Source organism: Cyrtonyx montezumae, unplaced genomic scaffold (genome assembly GCF_038088225.1).
Source record: "Cyrtonyx montezumae isolate F1298 unplaced genomic scaffold, pur_monq_1.0 scaffold_5, whole genome shotgun sequence".
Taxonomy (NCBI): Eukaryota; Metazoa; Chordata; class Aves; order Galliformes; family Odontophoridae; genus Cyrtonyx; species Cyrtonyx montezumae.
In genome coordinates this window covers 12095463-12117036 of record NW_027072056.1, presented here as the reverse complement: position 1 = coordinate 12117036, position 21574 = coordinate 12095463, and the positions used below count along the sequence as shown (strand labels likewise).

Genomic DNA, 21574 nt, shown 5'->3' with positions numbered 1-21574 from the left:
CTCCGGCTGGGAAACAGGGAGGGGTGTCAGAACACGACTTCATAAAACAGGGCTGAGCAAAAGAGGAAGAAGGCAATAAAAAAAACTTTAAAGGAATTTTTCAACACACTGAAGTGTCCTGTCCCATCAACAAACAAGCTTAAAAAAAACCACACAAACCAGGAGATGAGCAATATGATATCACAAGGTAACAAACATCACTCATTAAGATTCAACTGTTTATAAAGATTTTAGTCAGTTTTACAGGGCTTGCTTTGATCCCAACAGAAAACACATCCTTTATGGAAGGAAAAAAACACTCCTGCACAGCTCCTTCTCCTTCCTTTCAAAGGATATCTCAGCAGCACCCGAATGTGTGGGCTGTCTTCCAGGTAATACTGGAGGTCTTTTTTTTCATTCTCAGAGAAGATGTTTCAAGTATCAAGCCCATTCTTATCCCCTGCCCAGGTAAACCCACAGCACAGAGCTCCCAAGGTGAGCTAGTGATGCCCACTTAGAATTCTTCCCTTAGTCCACGCCTGTAGGACAGTGCAGAGCCTGCTCTGGGAAGGCCGGGTATCAGGGCCATGGCTAATTCTCCAGGTGCTTAGTGATCCTGCGAACCTTCTCCTTCTTGTTCCTGTTGCCATGTTTTTTCCAGGGCTTTCCCACCACGCTCCCAGCATTGGGTGCAGGCACAGACACAAGGCCGCCACCAGGCCGGTATCCCATCGTAGCCCGGACACCTTTCATCAGAGCACGAACATTCTCCTGGAAGGGGAGACACGGTCACCAGTGACCAATAAGATATGTAATCTCAAGAATCTGTGATACATTGATAAAACCAGGCACGGGCGAGCTCAAACCCTACAAGACTTGCTCAGTCCCCAGCTCCAGAGCTGCAGGAAAGGTCAAGCCATGCAGCTGAGTGAAGTCTGCCAGTGCTTTCCAGTTCTGCCTGCAGCCGTGCTTCACTGAGCCAGATCCTCAGTGCTCACCACCACGAGCAGAGCAGGAATGTTTACCAGACACAGAGCTCCGACAGACTCAAGCTGTGGTGCTAAGATCAATTCTCACAGTCTCTGCTTTGCACACAACACATTGTCTTTGCAAACAAATCTGGCGTCTGTGAAAGCCGGAGACTAAAATAACTTGCTCAAGTCTGGAGTGTGGGTTGTGCTGCTGGGGCTCACAGCCAGACATGACAGCACTTTGGGCAGACAGAGGAAGAATCTGGTAATCCCAAAAATTCTTTTCAGGTCACAGCTTTTTGAGTAGCTGTTTTTGAAAAGGGTCTTTGGTTTGAAAAGTTATTGGTTTCAAAATGCATGACTATCATTAGCTGTGCTGTAACAAACACTGTTCATACCCAGCTAACCAAGAAGAACAGATCACACTGTCTGACACATCCTCATCACTGCTAACACTCCACTCTGAACTTAGTCAGGTACACAAACTTCATCAGTTATGGATTTGACATTTCATTCCAAGTCATTAATAATTCTTTTCAGTAGTGTAGGGACAAAACGGATCCCTATGGGACCTAACAAGCACACCAGAGAAACTGCCATCTTCCACCTCATTTTCAGATTTCTTATATAGATTTTAACTCAGATTCCATGTTCTTTTCATCTGATCTGAAGGCTCTGAATCAAAACGACCACATGGTACTAAATCAATTTGCCTTAAAGAAGCTTATTATGTCCCCTAAATAAGTGCTCTCAAGGAAAGTTAAGACTGGAGAACCAGATATTCCAAAACCACATTCTTGGTTGCTGTGTCCTTTCTCTGTCCTTCTCTTGTTTGCTCAAGACTGATGTTAGGCCCATAATTACAAGGGCAACCTTGGCACCCTTTAAAACCAACTTTTGTGTACCTCATTAGCTACCTTGCAGTCACCTATGACATTCCTAGTGATTTACAAGGTAATGAAAGAACAAAGAGATCTTGGGTTGAAGTTATGTGCAGATCTCCTACTACAAAACAGCATCAACTCAACTCAGTACTCCTTCGCCCTCAAAGCCTAATAATTTAAAAAAAAAATTAAATTATCTGTAACACATCAATGTTGCTGTAAAAACTCCTGAACAATATCCCCTCCAGATTTACCTGGTGGAAAAACGTTTTGTCCACCACATTTTCAATCTGTTTTGCTTTGGTATTCTTGTTAGGCTTCACTGGACCACTGGCTTGGACAGTTCTGCTCTCTGGGCACTTTTTATGCTGGTGCTGAAAATTATCTGGGTCAATGCCAGGAGGTGGATGGCAGTATAACAGCTTCCCCTGTGGAAATAATGGTACAGAGTTAACAAACAAACAAAAAATCAGAGACCTATAGATGATAGAGAACAACCCCACAGCTAAGAAGGGCCCTGGATCTCCAGGGGACTCATGTTGGCAGCCTGTCAGCACATCTGGTCTCTTTTCTCAGGCACCTATTGACTAAGTTCTAAGTTAAAGCATCATTCTAATCCAAAGCACCTCCTTCAGCTGTTTCAGCTGCAACATCCACCTTCAAACAATGCAGTACAAATCTCTCAGAGGAGTACTGGAGGACTCTACTAAAAAATAGTCAACACCAAGTTGCTGACAGGTGCTATGGAAGCACGCGGTACTACAACACTCAGAACTTCAGTCCTCTGGTATATAAATACTGACTCAACTAAACGAAAATGATTTCACTTCCAGAAGAACTGCTGTCTGCTTTAAAAAGATGATGATTCCATTTATTTAAAACATAAAAATAGCCTGATCTAAAGTGCATTTCAGTGTACAACGATTTTATCCAAAGGAACAGAATTTACTTTATTTCACGCTCCAGTAGAAGTTCCAGTTCACCTCCCAGTAGGAAAGAAAACCCAAATGTAGGAAGAACTTACACTAACATAGTCTTTTAGCACATATCGAGCTGACCTCGGCTGGTCTGGCTGCCCATGGGCTGTCATAAAGCCCCTCATATCTGCAAGAGAAAAAAATGCCAGTACAGAATTAACTCGTTCCTCTCAGCTGCCTAACTGCACATCGTATCCTTTCTCAAACAAAAAAAAACAAAACTCCCTCTGGAAGAGGCTTCTGTTGTGAAAAGCGTGGAGGAAAACAACACTGATGCCTGCAGAGGAAATGCAGAAGCATCCTAACCTGAAAGGGGCTGACATCTCCCTACCACCAGGGAACCTGCTGTTTTACCACATTAGTTTCGAGGCCAGAGAAGATTAACTGCATCAATTCTTCAGTCTAATTCAAGATGCAGTTGATGGGAAGTATCTAAAATGATGAGTGCCAGAGAACAACTTGAAGGTACAGCACGGTACTACAGACTGGCAGGACATTTCATGAACCAACACAACACAATCATTACATCTGTTGGATGAAATTGGCAAAGCACCATGGTAACACATGAGACTAGCTGTTAACGGAAGCCCTTCATGAGAGAAGGGTAAGGAGGCTCAATGCATAACAAACCTGACATTAAAATCTTCTAAGGCCATTTTTCAGGACCGTACACACAGTAGAGGAGATGGGTTTTAAAGGGATCACCACTCACATCCATATGCTGTTAGCAATTCTTCAGCTGTCGGCTTTCGATCTGGATCCTCATCTTCCCTGGGCCTCACGATGTTTATTCCATAGGTTGCTTCCAAAATGTTTCGTGGGATATGCTGACAAACATAAACTAGTGAAGGAAACCACTTTGTGACTTTTGGCTACGAAAGTAATCTTTGCCCACATCACTCTAAGAGCACAGGTTAAAAATTATTTTGGATTTTGTCGCAAACCAGAAAAGTAATGCCAGTCCAATAAAAGGACAAACAGGATAAACTTACAATGAGACAAGGAAAGAAAAACACAGCAGAGCTGTTTTACCCAACGTGCACCCCCTCTGCTCTCAATGCATGAGCACGCATACACCTAGAAGAGCTGCAACATGCTACACCCCGTATTTCAGACCCTCTTGCAGCCATTCACACAAACCTCATGCAAAGGATATTAAAGAAATGGGTGGAACATGGTCCCTCATCTGGTCTATAGACAGAATTCCAGAACAAATCATCTCTGCTTTGGTGGAGATGAAAGATGGCATCACTAGACCAGGGCAATCACAGAGGCACAGGCCAGGCTCCACATACAGAGTCTACACAACAAATACACAATGAGTTCAGCAAGGCAAGTCAGTGCTCATGGAGAAAAAAGAAACAAGAGATCAAATGCAGTGATGAAACAGATGCAAATGAGAATAAGCAGAAACTTTACTAATACAAATGCCTGTCCTGCTGGCCCCAGTGAATTAAGAAAATCCTATGCAGAACACAGCAGTCCTTCCTAAATTCCTAAACAAGGTGCCCAGATCCGGGTAGGCAGATCTCCAGCTCTCCAATCTCATGGGTCGCAGTCAGAAGAGAAAGCATTCCAGAAATCTTTAACTTCAGCATTGGACATTTTGACATAGGTGGGAGACTGCAGAAGTACAGATATCACAATGTCTACCATATCAATGGAGTTGCAAATTCAAAATTATGCACTTGGTTAATAAGAAAAAGGCAGCATGCTCCCAGCAATAACTAAGGACAAGAAGGGATGGTTTGAAGCTTGATGTTCAGCTATTTACAGGAACATTTCGTTTCAGGAGGTGAAGCTACCTAAGTAAGATTGAGACATGGAAAATATTTCCCATGGGACAGCAGCTCTCTTGAGACACTCTCAAAGCATAGCACGAGTTTAGAAGCAAGGCCTGAAGTTGCAAGATTATATAAATTGAGACCACCCTTTCTAACCTAAACTCTGCTGGGCAGAGATCAGCTGGCAAAAAGAGCTCTCAGTAAGTTCATGTGTTAATTTGTATTTCATTATGAAGTTCTCTTCTACCACAGAACTAAGCAAATACAGCAAAGCTCTTTGTCAGCCATACCTGGAAGTGTTTCGTGCGGCCTGGTGTAGCAGACACCGACACCTTCTTATCTCCAAGAATTGTGTTGATTGTCGAACTTTTGCCAACGTTAGGGTAACCCACCTGGATGACAAGTGGAAGGGTAACAGTGATAATAGGCAGGATCATGCTCTGACACAAAAGCATTTTAATAAGAAGTACTGAAAATACAGGCAAGCAGTGTGGAATATTGCATTCCACCAACTTCAGAATTCATCTTTCCACAAAACCCTTAGTGATTTGTGCTTGCTAGCTTTTTACCCTTACAAGGAGCCAGGCTACAGCATGAATGCATCCCTTAGAAGTTTTATAGATTTAAAACTCAGATTTAGCCAGTCCCATTTTAAGCACAAGGTCCAACTCACCAGTCCAACATTTACTTCCCCATCCTTCACCCTTGGTCCATTGTGCAGAGTTCTGAATATCTCCAGCAGTTCATTTCTCTGTACCAGATGGCTATAGTTCCTGACGTTCCTGTTCTGCTCTTGAACTACACACTGTACAGCAACAGTATCAGTTCTCCTTTCCACACTCTTTGGGGAAATAGCATTTACTTTGTCCCCACCTTCATCTTCAGAACAGGTTTGCCAGGCATCCTCTTCATCATCTTCACAGTCTTCATATTCATCACTACTGTCCTCATCACTAAGCAAAGGTTGGTTTTCAGTTTGCAAAGCACTGCCCGTGGATGTGCTTTCTGCACTATCTTCTGCAGTGACATCTTCTTGGCTGGAACTCTCCTCCTCAGAATCACTCAGGTCTTCTGCTCCATTGTCAGCACCGAGTTCCTGCGTAAACAGTATTTCATAGGCGAAAGTTAAAGACAGCACACAAAGAGCATGGCTGTTTACTGCACTTGCTGTAGTGCAAGTCAACCATCCTTTTGTCATTCAGATCCCAAGGACTGGCAATTAACTCCTAATGTCACATTAGTTGATTTAGGGGACTGAAGTAGAACGTACAAACAATTAGTCCATTTTAGGAGACTGAAAAAACATTCCAAGGGGTCTTGTCAGCATTGTTGTGAAGTTATTAGAGGCTTTTCCATGTCTAGAAGTACAACTGTGAACACGCTCACACTGCATACAGTAGCAGCAGAGTTTAGCAAATGCTTTTCTGAAAATTATCAAGTGCTCCAGGCATTAGAATGGAAGAAATATTTTCAAAGCGTTCTGAACACGAAAACATTTTGTTTCAGGTCTGTATGTTTCAAAAGTAATTTCAAGATGCCTTGCTTTCAGTTCAATCCTTTATATTTTTTTCCCTGCAAATATTTCACACTTAAGAATAAAGAGCTCCTCATAAAACAGTACTTCGTCCAGTCTTTCTGAAAAAGACAACACAACCAACAGTTGTATCAATCTGTAAAAACATTCTACCCAAGTAGTGTGATCCAGAGGAACAGGTATTCCTGAAAGGAAATGCAGGACATTCCATAGCTGAATACTGATGGTTGTATTAAATGCAGCAAGTAAAACATGAAGTGGCATTTATTGGTAACTTGTAACTCAAGGCAACAGTACATTTGATCCACTGGACAAAGAAAAGTTCTCAGCTACTTTAGGTTAAGAAATACCACTGCTTCCCAGGGGAGAAAAGTCCTCTTACAAATAACTCTGTTCCTCAGTGTCTCTCTTGGAAAAGACCCCATGTCACTGAAGGAGGCTTATAAGCAAGAGGGAGACTGACTTTTTACATAGAAATAGGACAAGAGGGAATGGTTTTAAACTAGAAAAGATTAAAAGAGATTTAGATTACATGTTAGGAGGAACTTTTTTACCCCCCTCACTTTTGCCCCCAAATCAATTATTAAAATGCTGTTTTACAGCCACACAGGTCCTGAGAGAAATCCTTCCCTGAGACTGTGCCTTTCCTTGAAAGGAGCTTAGGTATACCAGAGAGGTAACTGCAAAACAAGTTACTGGAGGCACTCAGCACATGCCCAGTTTGAACTGGCCACCCACAGTACCTGTGGTTCTCCAGAGAGACGTCTGCACTCTGCTAACGCCGACCAGAACACCACTTTAATACCCTCCTTCTCAAAGAACTGTGCCCAAGCAGCCCGCTGCTCTTCACTCAGCAAATCCGCTTTGTTTATCAGGATCATGTTCTCCTTGTCATTGCTGACCTCCTTAACATAACTCTCCTGAAGAAAGCAAGGGAAGAATAAGCTCTAACCAAGGTTTCAACTCCTCTCCCAGGGTAACAGAAAAGCAGCAAGACAAGTTACACCATCCTGCTCCATGCGACCATAGCTAGGTTTACTGTCTCTTGGGCTAGACAGATGCAGTGCTGTGCAGACAGCGACAAGCACAAAGCCGAAGAGCTCAACTACTGCAGTACACATTATTTCTGGCCACAAATGCAAATGTCTTGTCTGCTTAGACTGATGGCAAGATATAAGCCAGCACATCACAGCAGGCACTCCTAAGAGCAGCTGTCGGAGCAATTTTGTATTGCACTGATGCAGTACTTTACAGTTTTTCATTACAAAGTTGTCCCTTCAGTAATTTTTAATCCTTTTTTTCATTACAGAGATAACCACCATTTTTATTCCATCACACTGCTCATTCCATCACCCACAGCACAACGGAATTAAAAGTGAGGTGGTTAAGCATGGGCACTGCTAGTGGGTAAGGAGGAACAATACGATATCTGCAACGTCATGCCTGCAGAACTGCCCTTAAATTAACTATACTTTGTGTGAAACATGAAAAGGAACTTAAGAATACTTGCCTAAGGTATTCAGTTAAGCACAAAAGTAGAACAGTTTCAAGGTGTTACACTGCTTAATGTATTAAAAATAAATAAATCACATGCATAAGCTCTTAGAAATAACAACGAAAATGAGCAGGAAGATGGTTTACTTACCAGATCTTGGCATCTAAACAGAAGGGGGTTTCTAGCATCCACAATCTGGACTACAATGTCACTGAAAAATAAAAGGAACACTGTAAAATACTCCTCTTTATACTGCCATAAAAAAATAAATAATGCTTTACTCACTTCCAGGTTTTGTTATGAATTTCACTTATTTTAATTGCATTATCCTATTAAGTACATTCACTTAATTAACAAAGCATCTTAGCATCCCACATGCCCCAAGAGCCGTGTGTATGCCACTAGCCAATGCTGCTACACAGTGCTCATTGCAGTATGAGCAGAAAGGCGTTAATAACACAGTGCAGCCACCCCAGATTGCACATTCACAGTGCACGTGGTGATACAGTGCAGCAGATGATTCTAACCCAGCTCTCCTAACCCACTCGGCCCCAGTGCAACCCAGTACAAAGCCACTTCTGTGAAAGGATCAGCTCACCATGACCTCACTGGTCAAGTATTTTTCAATTTTAAGAAAATCAGAAGAGATGTTCTCAAACTTAATGACCAGTGAAATTAAATGCCTCCATCAGATTAACTTAGGAGATAGCGCTCCTATTGTATTCCAGCTCTGCAGAGCAAACAAAGCTATTTCTGTGATATGACAGGCTGTTCTCTTTTGTGCACTGCTGCAATTTCTCTGCATGACAGAAAGCCAAAGACCAAAAGGCTTTCTTTCTTTCCAAGTGCTATTTAGCTGTTCTTCCTTGCCTCTCACCCCTGGAAGTCAGGATATAGCTGTGTGGTTGAGAGAGAGGGGCAAGCGTTAATCTTGGCAAGAGACTTCAAATGAACATTCTCAAAAGATGCCTCCCACGTGGTGGTTACTGGAAGAGGCCAAGGGCAGCAGCATCTGAATAACCCTCAGATTCAAATCATACAGTCTGTACAGTCACCATGCCCAGACCCAACATGCACTACAATCAGCTGCTCCTTCTGGCATCAACTTTTGATCACTTCAAAGCAAAGTCACTTCAGAGCTGATAATGAAACATGACTTACTGTAACTGCTTTCCCTGTGTTCAGACACTTGATACTTGACTCAAAGGCTTCAATTCGTGGAAAAAAAAAAAAAAAAGAACAATGCACAATAATTTTAAAAAGCAAATTGGTTTTTTTTGTTACCTTCTTTCTATGACTCTCCAAAGCTGACGCCAAAATTCCAAGTTTCGTTCAAATGGGGTTAGAATTAACTTTTTTTCTTCCTCAAGGCTATGGCAAAACAGAGAAAAGATGTTATATTTGGCTTATGTCAGGCAATGAGCACAACATCAATTCCTCCTCAGACCCAGGAGGCATTAGTTGCAGAGAGAGCTATAATAACTAGACTCAAACAGTGGGTAGTACTATTTCTGCTAACAGAAAACTGGTCCAATGGGGATACAATGGCTCCAGTCTGCAATAAGGGAGAAGCAGTAAACCATGGAAAGCACAAACACACACAAAAAGAACGCTTGTAAAATTTCAGAGCCATCAGGTTTCACTTGTGAGAAAACAATGTGTTTTGGGGCAGTACTTGAAACTGGTCTATACAATCTTTAACACACCAGAGCATGAGTGACTTTGCTCAGGGTAAAATGGGTTCATCATGTGCATGCAATAATACAACCTAACCTGCCAAGCCAGCATGGGAGCAGCACAATCCGCTCTAGACGGGGCTGGCAGCATCATGTTATAGAAATTCAGGGCAGCACTGCTGCTCCTAGACAACACATTCTTCACTCCGCAGGCAAGAGAAGAACATTGTGAACATTGAGGAACCACAGGGACAAAGCTTCATGAAGCATTTTTAACAAACCAGATAACAGAATCTCAAGAACGGGAAGCAGCAACTATGGGTAGGCACTGCAAGAATATTGGCTACACACAGTACAAGATCATGCACGCACAAGAGAACTACACAGAGCTCATGGTGAAGATGCATGTGAACTGTGGCTGGAATGTCCATACTTCAAGAATAAGTGCATAATGCCACTGAGAAAAATCATTTTCAGAAGTCTAGAAAGGATGAGCACAATCCACTGCTGCCCGTGTCACAGATTCCAACCAGTTCACTTGCTGCAGGCACACATGACATACTCACTGGGCAAGCTGTCGCCTCCATTCAAGAAAGCTCTCTCTCTCAGCTTGCTTCAAGTCTTCAGAAGTGGTTGTCCTATCCCAATATGGCCTGAAACAAGCAATTTTGGAGTGAATGGTCAGTTGTATATAGTATAACTGCTAAATAATGCAATACGTTTATGAAGAACACAGGCACTACTCACTCAGCTACACTGACATGGCTGTAATTCACTCGTGCAACATCTCTTTTCTGGAGCTTTAAGTACCCCTCCATTTCCTTGTTCCCTCTAAATCCCACCAGCTAACACAAGAGGCTGCTGTTCCATACGCGACAGATCTCACAAAGCTGGTTTTGCAGCTAACATTTGCAGGGTGTTCAATTACGGTCCACCACACAGAGAGAATCATAGAATCATCTAAGCTGGAAGTGACTTTCAAAGGCCATTTAGTCCAACCCCCCCCCACGATGAACAACTCCATCAGGTCCCATAGTAAAAACTTCTTCTTACACCCACCTAAACCTCTCCTCTCTTAGTTTGCAACCATTATCCCTCGTCCTATCACAACAGACCCAGCTAAAGAGTCTGTCCCCTTCAGATACTGGCAGGATGCTCTCAGGTCTTCCCAGAGACTTCTCCAGGTTGCATAGCCCCAGCTCCCTCAGCTTGTTATCACACAGAGGTGTTCCATCCTTTGGATTGTTTTTGTGGCCCTCTTTTGGACGTGTTCCAACAGGTCTATGTCTCTCCTGTATTGAGAACTCCACACCTGGACACAGTACTCGAGGTGAAATGTCTCACCAGCACAGAACAGACCTGCTGGCCACACTTCTTTTCATGCAGCCCAGGATATGGCTGACCTTCTGGGCTGTGAGAGCTCTGGAAAGTTTGCAGCTCCAGCAGTGTCAGGCTTTGAGCCGTAAAGCACCCGACCAAGACAGACACGTTGGGGCTAGCAGCACCTGCAGGCAGCTACACTGCTGCTTAGAGCAGGTTCGTGCAGGTCAGGCAATGGCTTCTACACGAGCATAGCACTGGTGAAGCAGCACGCTGACCCCAGGTCTGCAGCTCAGCCTGCCGCACAGCGTGGTCTCGGCCCAACCCTGCAGGACCCACCTCCGAGGGATGCGCAGGAACTGCCGGTTCTCCTCATGCAGCTGCTGGACGTGCCGGGCCTCCTGTGCAGTGAGCAGGCCAGTGCGGCTCTGGGCAGACACAAACTGGATGTTCAGGCGCTCTGCGGAGCGGGTGGGAGAGACCACGGCAGCGTCACCCCGAGCCAGCCACCCGTCGCCACTCCCGCCCCTTCTGACCCCTCCCTGGCTCCGGACACCACGGCCCGTCCCCGGGCCCAGCCCCGCTCCCCTTCCCGGCCACCTCCCAGACCCCCAAGCCCCTCACCGGCAACGAAGCGCGTGCCGGCGAGCTCCGCCGTGGCCAGGAACTCCTCCAGCGGACTCTGCTCCACCGCCGAGAACCGCTCCGGGCCGCTCTCGCCGCCCACCTCGCTGACGTGCAGCTGCCGGGACAGACACTGCCGTTACCCCGCGAACCCTGACTCTCCCCCCAGCCCCCTCCGCACCCCAGCCCCTACCCATGACGCGTCGCCGCGCCGTTCCGAGCCGCGCTGCCGCTGCAGAGAGCGACCCAGCCCCGCGCCCCGCTTCCTTCCCATGCGGCCCGGCGGAACCGGAAGTGCGTCCGCCCCGCTTCCCGCCCGTTGCCCACAGCGCTCCGCCGCTCCCCGCCGCCCCGGAGCCGCGTTCCGGGCGCTGAGGTTCCGGGCGGCCCCGCACCGCCGCTGGGGGGCGCGGCGCTCCGCCTCGGGGGGATGGAGGCTCGTGCCCGGTCGGGCTCAGCGTGCTAACCGCTGCAGTCGTTCGGCAGCGGCAGCTCGTTTCCAATCGCCGTGACACCGGCACATTTTGCCTCAAGGGAACATTGTTCTTTCCGGGCAACTTCTCGTCCGTTTCCCTCCGAGGCAGCGCTGCGAGAGCTCAGCACTGTGCCTGAAACATTCATGTGACGGCCATTCATTATTCATGCAGTTTCACAACGCTCCATTCAGCGGTGTCACTAACCCCAGCCCCACGAGCATTATACAATCCTCCCCCCCCCCCACACTTTCCCCCCTCCCAGATGACACACAGACAATCCCGCTCTGTGTGGGGTGCATCTGCCCGGCTCCCCCTGTCCTCAGCCGCATCCCAACCCATCAGCATGGAGGGATGATGGCCTCACTCTGTGGGTCCAGAGCACAGCTGGGCCAGAGAGCCCTGCTGTTGGCAGAAGGGCCATGCGATGTGTGTCTGTGCCACACCTGGGGTCACTGCGCTCAGGGACTCGCTCCTCTTTGGAGCAGCAGCACCCCAGGGAGCTGCATGCTGCAGGCTGAGCCCTGGGATGGCACCGATCCCGCTGCAGCCCTTGGGTGAGTTGTTTAGACTGCAGTCATTCCACAGCTGCAGAGATAAAATCACGCTCCTGCCTGGCACAGACAGGAAGGTCAACCACAGGGCTATGTGTTGGTGCGGGCAGGAAGCTGGCAGGGCTGGCTGCAGCTCCCCACTGCTGCCCGCTGCATGTTGGGCACAGGATGCTGCCCTGGTGCCACTCTGCCCCTCAGCTGCAGCGGGAGGACAGTGCCCGGTGCATCCCCAAAGGCTGGGGAGGGTTTGCACCCCATTCCCCGCTGTCATTCTAATTATAGCAGCAGGAAATGCTGGGGCCGCCCGTGCAGGAAGTAGGGTGTGCCTGCCCTGGGTGGCTGAAAAACAACTGCAGCAAGAGGTGTGCCCCAGCACAGGCAGCAGCCCTTGGTGTGCTGAGGGGGCACAGGGCTGTCACCACATGGTCCTCACTCCCTCCTGACATTGCTTGTTCCAATCTCTGGTCCATCGGGATGGGTGATGCTGCCCTTTGGCACCCATGTAGGTTGTCAGGAAGTGTCAGTTAGAGGCATTAATAAGCTTTTCCTTGGAAGCGGAGCATGCCCCATGCCGTCTGTCCCGTTCGGCTGGCACACCTCGGGCTGCCTGAGCATCCAGCTGACAGACAAGGCCGGAGGAGCAGCGTTGGCACAGCAGACGCAGCTCCCATCCTGCCCCTCGGCCTGAGACCCACTCAGGCTTTCCATTCAATGGCAAATCCTGACACTTCCTTTAAGACAAAGGGCTGAAACTTCAGTTTATCACAATTACAGATCCTCTAAACCACTTTGTTTTGGAAAAATACCAAAATGCCAATTTGAAGTGCTTCATTCTGCCTGCCTGCTGCAGCAGCAAGATGAGAGCCACTACTACGCAGAGCATGCACATAACTCATGCATTGACAGTCAATACATCCCTATGAATGTGGCCTCATGGTATCCATTTTTCCCTTCTGTCCTGGCAGAAGCATCATATTTTCACTGCTCTCCACAAAGCCACGCAGACCCCCACACCAGCTCCAGCTGTGGGACACCAACATCAGGAACGTGGTCCTGCAGCAGCAGTGAGGAGGAGGAGGAGGTGGAGTGGGGCAGGAAGGGGGAGTTGTGCCAAGAGCCATGCGCAGCACTGTGTGCAGGGAAGGCTGGGTGGCTCAGGAGAGATTATATCTCCCAGACTTTCCCACGCCACTGAAAAGCTCTCTGGGTGGGTGCACAGAGGCAGGCAATGCATGGTAGCTGCTGGTGTGTGACACTAGTAGAGAGCAGGCTGCTCCCTGTGGGCAGCTGGGCTGTGCATGCCCTGCAGAGCTCTGTGCTGCTGCTCTTGCAGCATCAGCACCAGGCTGGGAAACGAAGCAGAAAAAGACCACCATCGGGAGCACTGATGGAGCAAGAGCCACTGCAGTGGGAGGGGAAGTCTGGTGAGGAACTGAACGGAGACGCTTTCCATCGCCAGGTGCCACAAGGCACCATCCTGCAGTGCCTCTGGAAGCACAGACGCAGGATGTCCCCTGTGCAGTGCTTTGGGGCCACGCTGACAGAGCCGCACCGGTGCAGGGCTGCGTCTGGGATGGAGGCAAACAGCAGCGCTGTGGCTAACGTGGCACGGGGTGCTGCAGTGACGCGCAGTTCCCGAGTAACCTGCTAGATGGCATAATGTCATGCTAATAAATAATATCACTTTATTGCAATTGATCCGGACTCTATAAATGATGCGGGGAACAAGTAAGCGTACTTGTGTACCTCTTATTGCACTAAGAAGCACTGCTCTCACTCTGCATTCATTCAAATCCTGACGGAGCGCCACTCCCTGCAGCTCCAGAACGCGCTCCTCTTCTGGCAGAGGATGCGACACACGGCGCGAGGAGCTCCACCACGACCCACAGAGCAGCTTCCCACAGCCCTCATAACGTACGTGAGCGCTCTCGCGTAACCTCAGCCAGAAGCTGCCAGGGAGCTGCTCACGATTTGCCGCCGCACACGAGCAGCGCGAAGCATTACTCATCCGTAACAGCCGGGCTTCGCTGCAGGCACCGCAGCCGGGCTCACCGAACCGGAGGGAACGCGGTGTCGCAAGAGCGGGGCCGGCAGCGCACGCTCACGCGTGGACGGACAGCAGGGCAGGGCAGGGCAGGACGCGGCGGAGCGGCCCCGCTCCCCCCCACTCCCGCCCCGGCTCCGGGCGGGGCCGACGCCGCCCCCCTCCCTCCCCTCGGCGGGGCCGGGCCCGGGGCTCCGCGGCGGGCGGCGCAGAGCGGCGGCGGCGGGCGGGCGAGGAGCAGCGCGGCGGCGGCTCCGCGGGCCGCGGGAAGCGGGCGCTCCGCCCTCGGTGCGCGGGGCCTCCCCTCTCCGCGCCCGCGGAGCGCCGGCGCCCGCCTATATCTACGGCGCGGCGGCCCGGCGCCCGCAAGGATGTGAGGCGGGCGGGCAGCGCAGCCGCCGCCGCCGCAGCCGTGGCATGCGCTCCCCCGGCAGGAGCCGTCGGCGCGGCGCGTAGCCGCGGCTCCGCGGGGCGATGCTGCCCTGGAAGCGGAGCAAGGTGGAGCTGGTCGCGGGCGAGGCGCGGCGGCAGAGCAAGCCCAAGGGCTACGCGGTGAGCGTGCACTACTCGGCGCTCACCTCGCTGGCCCGCGCCTGCCCCGAGAGCGCGCTGCACCGCGTGGGCAGCATGTTCCGCTCCAAGCGGCGGAAATTCCGCGTGACCAGCGAGGACCCCACGTACACAGTGCTTTACCTGGGCAACGCCACCACCATCCAGTCCAAGGGCGAGGGCTGCACCGACCTGGCCGTTTGCAAGATCTGGAGCAAGAGCGAGGCGGGTCGCCAGGGCACCAAGATGAAGCTGACCATCAGCGCGCAGGGCATCCGCATGGCCCACGCCGAGGACAAGGGGCTGCGGCGGCCCGGCCACCTCTACCTGCTGCACCGCGTCACCTACTGCGTGGCCGACCCGCGCCTGCCGCGCGTGTTCGCCTGGATCTACCGGCACGAGCTGAAGCACAAGGCGGTGATGCTGCGCTGCCACGCCGTGCTCGTCTCCAAGCCCGAGAAGGCGAAGGCCATGGCCCTGCTGCTCTACCAGACCTCGGCCACGGCGCTGGCCGAGTTCCGCCGCCTGAAGAAGCGGGACGACGCGCGGCACCAGCAGCAGCAGCTGGTGGGCGAGCAGAGCATCCCGCTGGTGCCGCTGCGCAAGCTGCTCAACGGGCAGTGCTGCTACAAGCCGCCGGTGGAGCGGAGCCGCAGCGCGCCCAAGCTGGGCTCCATCACGGAGGACCTGCTGGGCGAGGAGCAGGAGGAGCGCGCCATGCACTGCGACTGCGAGGACATCCTAGAGGCGCTGGGCGAGCCCGAGGGCGAGCTGCTGCGTGCCGGCGCCGGCCGCGGGGAGGGCCCGGAGTTGGGCCGGCTGCTTCGCGACCTGGGCGAGCTCAGCCTGGGCAACGACCTGCGCTCGCTCCGCGCCGACCTCGGCGTCCGGCGGCTGCTCTCGGGGGAGAGCACGGGCAGCGAGTCCTCCTTGGAGAGCACCGGCCCCGACGGCGCCGCCCCGCCCTGCGACGGCGCCGAGCAGCCCTCCCCCGGCGACCCGGAGAGCGGCTGAGCGCCGGGGGGGTGGGGGGGGACGACACGGCGGCGCTCGGGCTCTTCCGGGAGCGCGAGGTTCCGCCGGGGAGCAGCGGCTGTACCCCGGGAGCTCGCGGCCTCAGCGGGGAGCTGCGGGCCCCCTCCGCCGGCTGCACGCGGTCCCTACCGGCAGCCTGCAGCCTCAGCGGGAGGCGTCGGATCCGCTCCGCCGGCGGCACCCAGCCCCTCCGGCCCCTCCCGGTCCGTCCGTGCGCGCCGTGGCCCGCGGACGGGAGGTGGCTGCGGGCTGTTTACCTCCTTCCCGGCCCTTGAAGATCTGCCAAATTCCTGGAATAGCTTTCCCTGGGGAGGGAGGGGAGGTGTTGCGCCTTGTTTACAGTTAGAAATCTCACATCCGAAGGGGGCTGGGGGGGGGGGGGGGGGGGGCGTTTTATACATTAAAGTCACTCCATCGTGCTGTCGTGTCCGAGAGGTTTGCACTGTTGTGAATTTATTTTTTATGACCGTTTTCAATTTAGACCCTTTTTTTGGGCCCCGGTCCCACCCCTGGTCTCAGTGCTCTAAATCTTTTGCTGTGCAAAAGAAATCTCTACTCGTGGCTGTTCACCTGTACATAGGGAAATGTATGCAAATACATTTGGTTATTTTTAAGAACACCACCATCGCGATCTCCTCTGTTCGCACATACGTGACGAAAATAAAGACAATAATTTAAAAGAAGCGGGCTGGCTGCGGCCGTGTGACCTTATTTGTGCGCGTTGCTGAAAGGAGCTGTGGGGGCAGAGCGACGTGTCCCGCACGGGGTGGGGATGTCACAGTGGGGAAACGCATGGGGGAAATGCTTAAGGTCAGCTCTGAGACACGCGGCTGCGATTGCCTCTAACGATAGGGACGGGAACGTGCGCAGGGCCTCGCGTCTGCTGCTCCCTGTCGCTGGATCACGGCTCTCGTGCCAGCACTATTGCTGTTAACGCTAGGAGCGGTCCCCGGGGCTCCCCGCACCTGTGCCGTCCCCACTGCAGGGTTTGCAGCCGGGCAGTACCACGTGTGGCACCCCCGGACCCTCGATGCTCACAATCGAGAATTTCATAACCTGCCCGTGTAGGCAGTACAGTAGATTGACCGCGGGACTGCCAGGGTATTTTTAGCTGTAAATCTGTTCGCAGCTCCCAGAGCAGTAGAGATGTTCCGGTTTCATCCCCAAGTGGAGGTATCAATTAAGAGATAATTAATGTGGCTCTTGTGATGTCTACATGTTTTCCCTGGTCCTGCAAGCTGCAGGAATGTCACCCAGGAGCCCAACCACCAGGGCCAGCGTGAGCACCTTGTGCAAGCTGTAAATATCTCATTAACGCATTGCAAAACCTGCCACCGAGCCGGCGAGCAGCTGCGGGAACTGCCTTGGTGCGAGGAGGGCAGTGCGGCGCCGCGGTCCGCAGGAGATCACGGGGATGGAGCGCGGGGTAGAGGCGATGAGGGTGAAAGTGGCAGGGAAAGTGCTGCGCTGCTGCCCCCGGGATGAGCTGCAGGCAGCCCTGCATCCCGCCTGTCCCAGCTCCCCCAGAGCACAGGTCACATCCCGGCTGCGGCGGTGCTGCCCTGAGCAGGCTGCTCTGAGCACACCGCGGTGTTTGCTTTTGCATCCTCTGTGTGTGCTTAAGGGCGGTTAATGGCATTAGTTCAGTCAATGCCTTTCCCCTCTCCAGAAGAGCCTCCGTGCCGGCAAAAGCGAGGAAACATTTATCCTGCACGCTGTGCTGAAAGCAGAAGTCCCCAAGGGCCCACAGCCGGGCCTGGAGCATTTCCCCCTGGAGCCATTAGCAGCCCCTGAGCATTCTCATGGGAGGAAGTCTGGCACAACTCATGAGCTGCAAATGTGGAGCACAAACCCCTATGTCATATTTTTACACTGGAACTATTGAGAAAACACAGGCAGTCTTCTGCAGGGCTGGTATGTGTGGTTCTTCATGTGTGTTGTGCCCTGCCCTGAGCAGCACGCATGGGCAGGCACCGCAGCACGAGTGGGCAGAGAAGGATCCTCATGCGTTCTGCACAGTGAGGTCAGGGAAGCATCTCCCCTGGTAAGGAGAGAGAACCCGGCCCAACTCGGTAGCTGCCTGCTTTCCTCTGCTCTTAGCACACCCTTCTTCAACCCTTCCTCATTCCCAACAGGAAAAAGTATCATTTACAACCAGAAAAATCAGCCGATGGCTGAGCGGTGTGAGCCAGGCCACGGGGCCTGTTGCCTAAATCTTGGCCATCACACCAAACCCACAGCTCAGGGTCAGAATGCTGCGAGTACAGCCCCTCCACACTCCAATATCAGGGGGTGCTGTGCAAGACAGGAATGTGAGGGCAGGGACAGTGTGGGGCCAGGGCAGTTCAACCCAAGGTGACACGTGGGGCTTACTGTCAGTGGGTTTGCAGTAGGAGGTAAGGGGCTGCAGCTCAGGTCGTGCCCCACAAGGTGGGGGAGCTGCGGGGTGGGCTGGATGTTGCTACAAGCCAGCATGAAATCCGAGTTACGCATGCACAAAACTGTGACATCCCCTCTGCCTGTGGGAGCTCTGCCCAGCAAGCAGCCACAAAAACACCAGGAAAAGGGTTACATAAGGAAGGACACGGCCCCATCCTCCCCTCAATGCAGAGCTCATGCAGATGCTGCAGCTGCCCAACACCTCCAGGATCCAGCCCCGGCCATGAGCTGGGCTGCACTCTGTGCTGAGGACAGGAGAAAGTCTGCAGAATGCTTTGTCCCTCAATGAGGCAGAGCCTGGTGCTCTCTGCACGGGTTTAGGCATAGGAGAGCCCCACAGGGCAAGGTCCCGCTGGCAGGAGCTGGCTGAGGTCTGGGATTGCTCCAGAAAGGTGAAGGGCAGAGGCTGACTGCTGTGGGCATCCCTCACCCTGCTGCCTTCGGCTCCATCCCATGGGCCCTGGTCACAGGGGTGGCACATTGTGGTGGCTCCCTAGGTCTGTCCCTCTGTCTCGGCATGTCCCCAGCTCACAGTGTGAGCTCTGCCCTGGGGAGCTTCCCCCAGCCATGCACTGTGCCGCTCCCCCAGTGCTCCTGCTCCTAAGTGGGACTGTGGCAGCCTGCCTCCTGCAGCCACCTCTGCACCGAGGGGGACACGCTGCGCATCACGTCCTCCTCCAGAAAGCCCTCATCCCAGGGGGAAGGGAATCATGGCTCTTCCCACAGAGCTGCTGGGATGCATGAGCCAGCGGAGCGGTGACACTGATTGCAGCTGACAGTGCTCCTGGGGGGAGCAGCAGTGCCAAAGCTGAGGCTGCTCAGGAACGGCAAGCGTCCACACTGCACAGAGCCAGGCTGCAGACACACGTGCTGAGCTCTGTGCGCTGGTCCCAGCATGGAGGCAGCTCCCTGCACATGGCTGCAAGGGCTCCTCTGAGCAGGAAACAGTTAAGGGAATTAGGATGGAAAGTTGATAAGAATAATTCAGTAGCTCCTGTAGGAAGATTGTGATTTAGCTTAATTATCATCACTACATTTTCAATCTCTCTGCTAATAATTATGAGACAATAGAATGTGATGTGAACACAGCTGCCTGCTCTCCCTCTCACCCCAAGAACAGCTGGCAGTGCGGGGATGTGGGGCTGAGGGATGCTTTCCTCCTCTGCAGCCCCAACTCCTCTCTGGGGTCCCAGGAGAGCCCCAGGACAGGCACCACAGCCACAAGGCAGCATGAGCAAGGGGGGATGTACTGCATTCCCATTGTGTGCAGACCCCCAGAGAGAAGCCAGAGCCATGGGAAGCCCTTCCCCAACACACCATCTGCCTTCAGCTGGTCATTGTGACCCAACTGGTAGGACCTCTGTCCTCCTCATCCTGGCTTGGGTCCAGTAGCACCCCATGGCCTTGTCCTCTGCCCCCCAGAACCCACATGGATCCATCTCTGGTACATAGAGGGCTGAGGCAGCTCTATGAGCTCAGCAGACGCTGACACTCACTCTTCCTCATGGCACCTCTGCGTGCAGAAAACTATTTCAGGACCCAACAATATGCTCCCTTGATGTTGGCTCCAATTAGCTCTATCCCATAAGGGAAAGGAAGCCCCCTGACACCTCGCTTTGGTGGGACAATGACATTCAAACATCCCAAGTGCTCACATGGTTCTCCCGGCACACCTCCCAGCTGCTCCAACAGTGAGAGATGAAGAATTTGAAGCATTTAATCTTTGCACTGTCCCCCACCACAATGGCATTATCCTTCTCCAAATAACCATGAGCTGAAGACACAACAACACGTTGCTTCCCCCAAATAGCTCCAACGAAACAAACAGAGGAAGTGCAGAGGGGTTGGAGCAGAGCCTGCTGCTGGCTGCGGGACACAGAGGGGACTCCACAAGGACCCCACAGCCCCTGCAGGCACTGGTGGTGTCCCCGGGACAGGAGAGGTGCTGGGAGCTGCTCCCAACCCCCATGGCAGCCCTGTGAGCAGCAGGCTGCGCGGCGGTGCTTTCCCTCCCTGAGGAATACTGCCTGCTAAAAGCAGAGGCAGGGAAATTGCTTGACAGAATCATTTGGTAATTGTTAAAAAGAAGAACTTGTTTTCTTCATCTTGCAACCCAAAATTGCACAATGCTGCTTGTACTTTCTGTGTGTTTTCAAGTGAAAGGCTTTGGGGAAATTTAATATTCAGCCTGTAAGAGGGGGAAAAGTTCTGCAGCCACTATCAGCCCATAAGCTGATGTGCAGGTGCAAGGCAGCGTGGCAACAGAGGGATATACATGGAGCAAGGAGGGCATTTAGGAGCTCATTTTTGCTGTGTTGTCACAAGAAGAGTTCAGGCAGTGCTGACTCGGAGCTGTTTAACACACAGCCACCCTTTATCATGGTGCAGAAGGGAGCCCAGGTCACGGGGCTGGCTGTGCAACAGCTCGTGCACAGGGTTTATCTCTTGCCTTGGTGCAACCTCCCTGGACCCCACGCACAGATTCAGGACATAGTAAAATAAGAGGAGAAAATCCCAGCAGTGCTGGGGCAAGAGGCAGTGGCTACAGACACTATTTCATTCCATTCATAAAAGGCTACTGATGTTAAAAAGAAAATGGGGATTGAAAAAAAAAGGAACCCATAAAAACCTTCCAGCCCAGTTTTGTCCCAGTTTTAAGTGGTAAAATCTGTACTTTGTTCTCAGCTGTTGTTGCAAAATCAAACCACTTTCAGCCTCTCGCCTTACTTAACCACAGGCTACCTCCGTGCAGAGTGCTGCTCAGAAACAAAGGCTGTGCCTGGCCTGGGAACCCGAGCCACGTGAGCCTTGCTGAAGGGCACACGAGGAGCTTTGGAGCGATGGTCACAAACCAGCAAGCCTCCAAGGAACTGCAGGTGCATGCTGTGCCGAGGGGTGTGCTCCTGGCCAAGACGCCCATCCCAACGGCTGCCCCCACTCTCTGGGCTCTGTTTTATCCGAGGCACAGAACTGCAGTGTCATGGAATGTCTGGGGTAGGATGGGACCTCTCCAGCCCGCTGCTGGGAGCTAAGTGAGTTGCCACTTGATCTGCTGCCTCCCTTCCCAGACAGCACATTGTGCCTGGTTGCAGCTTTCAAAGCTTCATTACAGATGACGTATCTCATACCACAGGGGATAATCTTCACACAGCAGCTCTCACTGTCTGACATTGGCATTTACATTACAGCGTAGTGAAGGCCCCATGCTCTGCGCACCCAACGTGCCCAAGGGCCAA

At 51.9% G+C, this 21574-nt stretch overlaps 2 protein-coding genes across 2 annotated transcripts; one reads left to right on the top strand and one right to left on the bottom strand.

The window, feature by feature from the left end:
* Window positions 1–204: 204 nt before the first annotated feature.
* Window positions 205–11646, bottom strand: LSG1 (large 60S subunit nuclear export GTPase 1). The gene is given in 14 exon segments (XM_065748525.1): window positions 205–750; window positions 2089–2262; window positions 2859–2938; window positions 3524–3652; window positions 3952–4111; window positions 4886–4987; window positions 5269–5691; window positions 6873–7049; window positions 7775–7835; window positions 8909–8995; window positions 9867–9953; window positions 10960–11080; window positions 11245–11362; window positions 11438–11646. Coding segments are annotated over 14 exon segments (1980 nt in total). The 5' UTR covers window positions 11519–11646; the 3' UTR covers window positions 205–570.
* Window positions 11647–14531: 2885 nt separating this feature from the next.
* On the top strand, window positions 14532–15911 carry FAM43A (family with sequence similarity 43 member A). Its single transcript, XM_065748059.1, has one exon. It carries the CDS (start codon window positions 14790–14792, stop codon window positions 15876–15878), a length of 1089 nt encoding a protein of 362 aa, XP_065604131.1. The 5' UTR covers window positions 14532–14789; the 3' UTR covers window positions 15879–15911.
* Window positions 15912–21574: the final 5663 nt, after the last annotated feature.

Bases quoted from the DNA above. Each gene is read 5' to 3' on its own strand.
- FAM43A (XM_065748059.1), top strand. From the start codon at position 14,790: ATGCTGCCCTGGAAGCGGAGCAAGGTGGAGCTGGTCGCGGGCGAGGCG.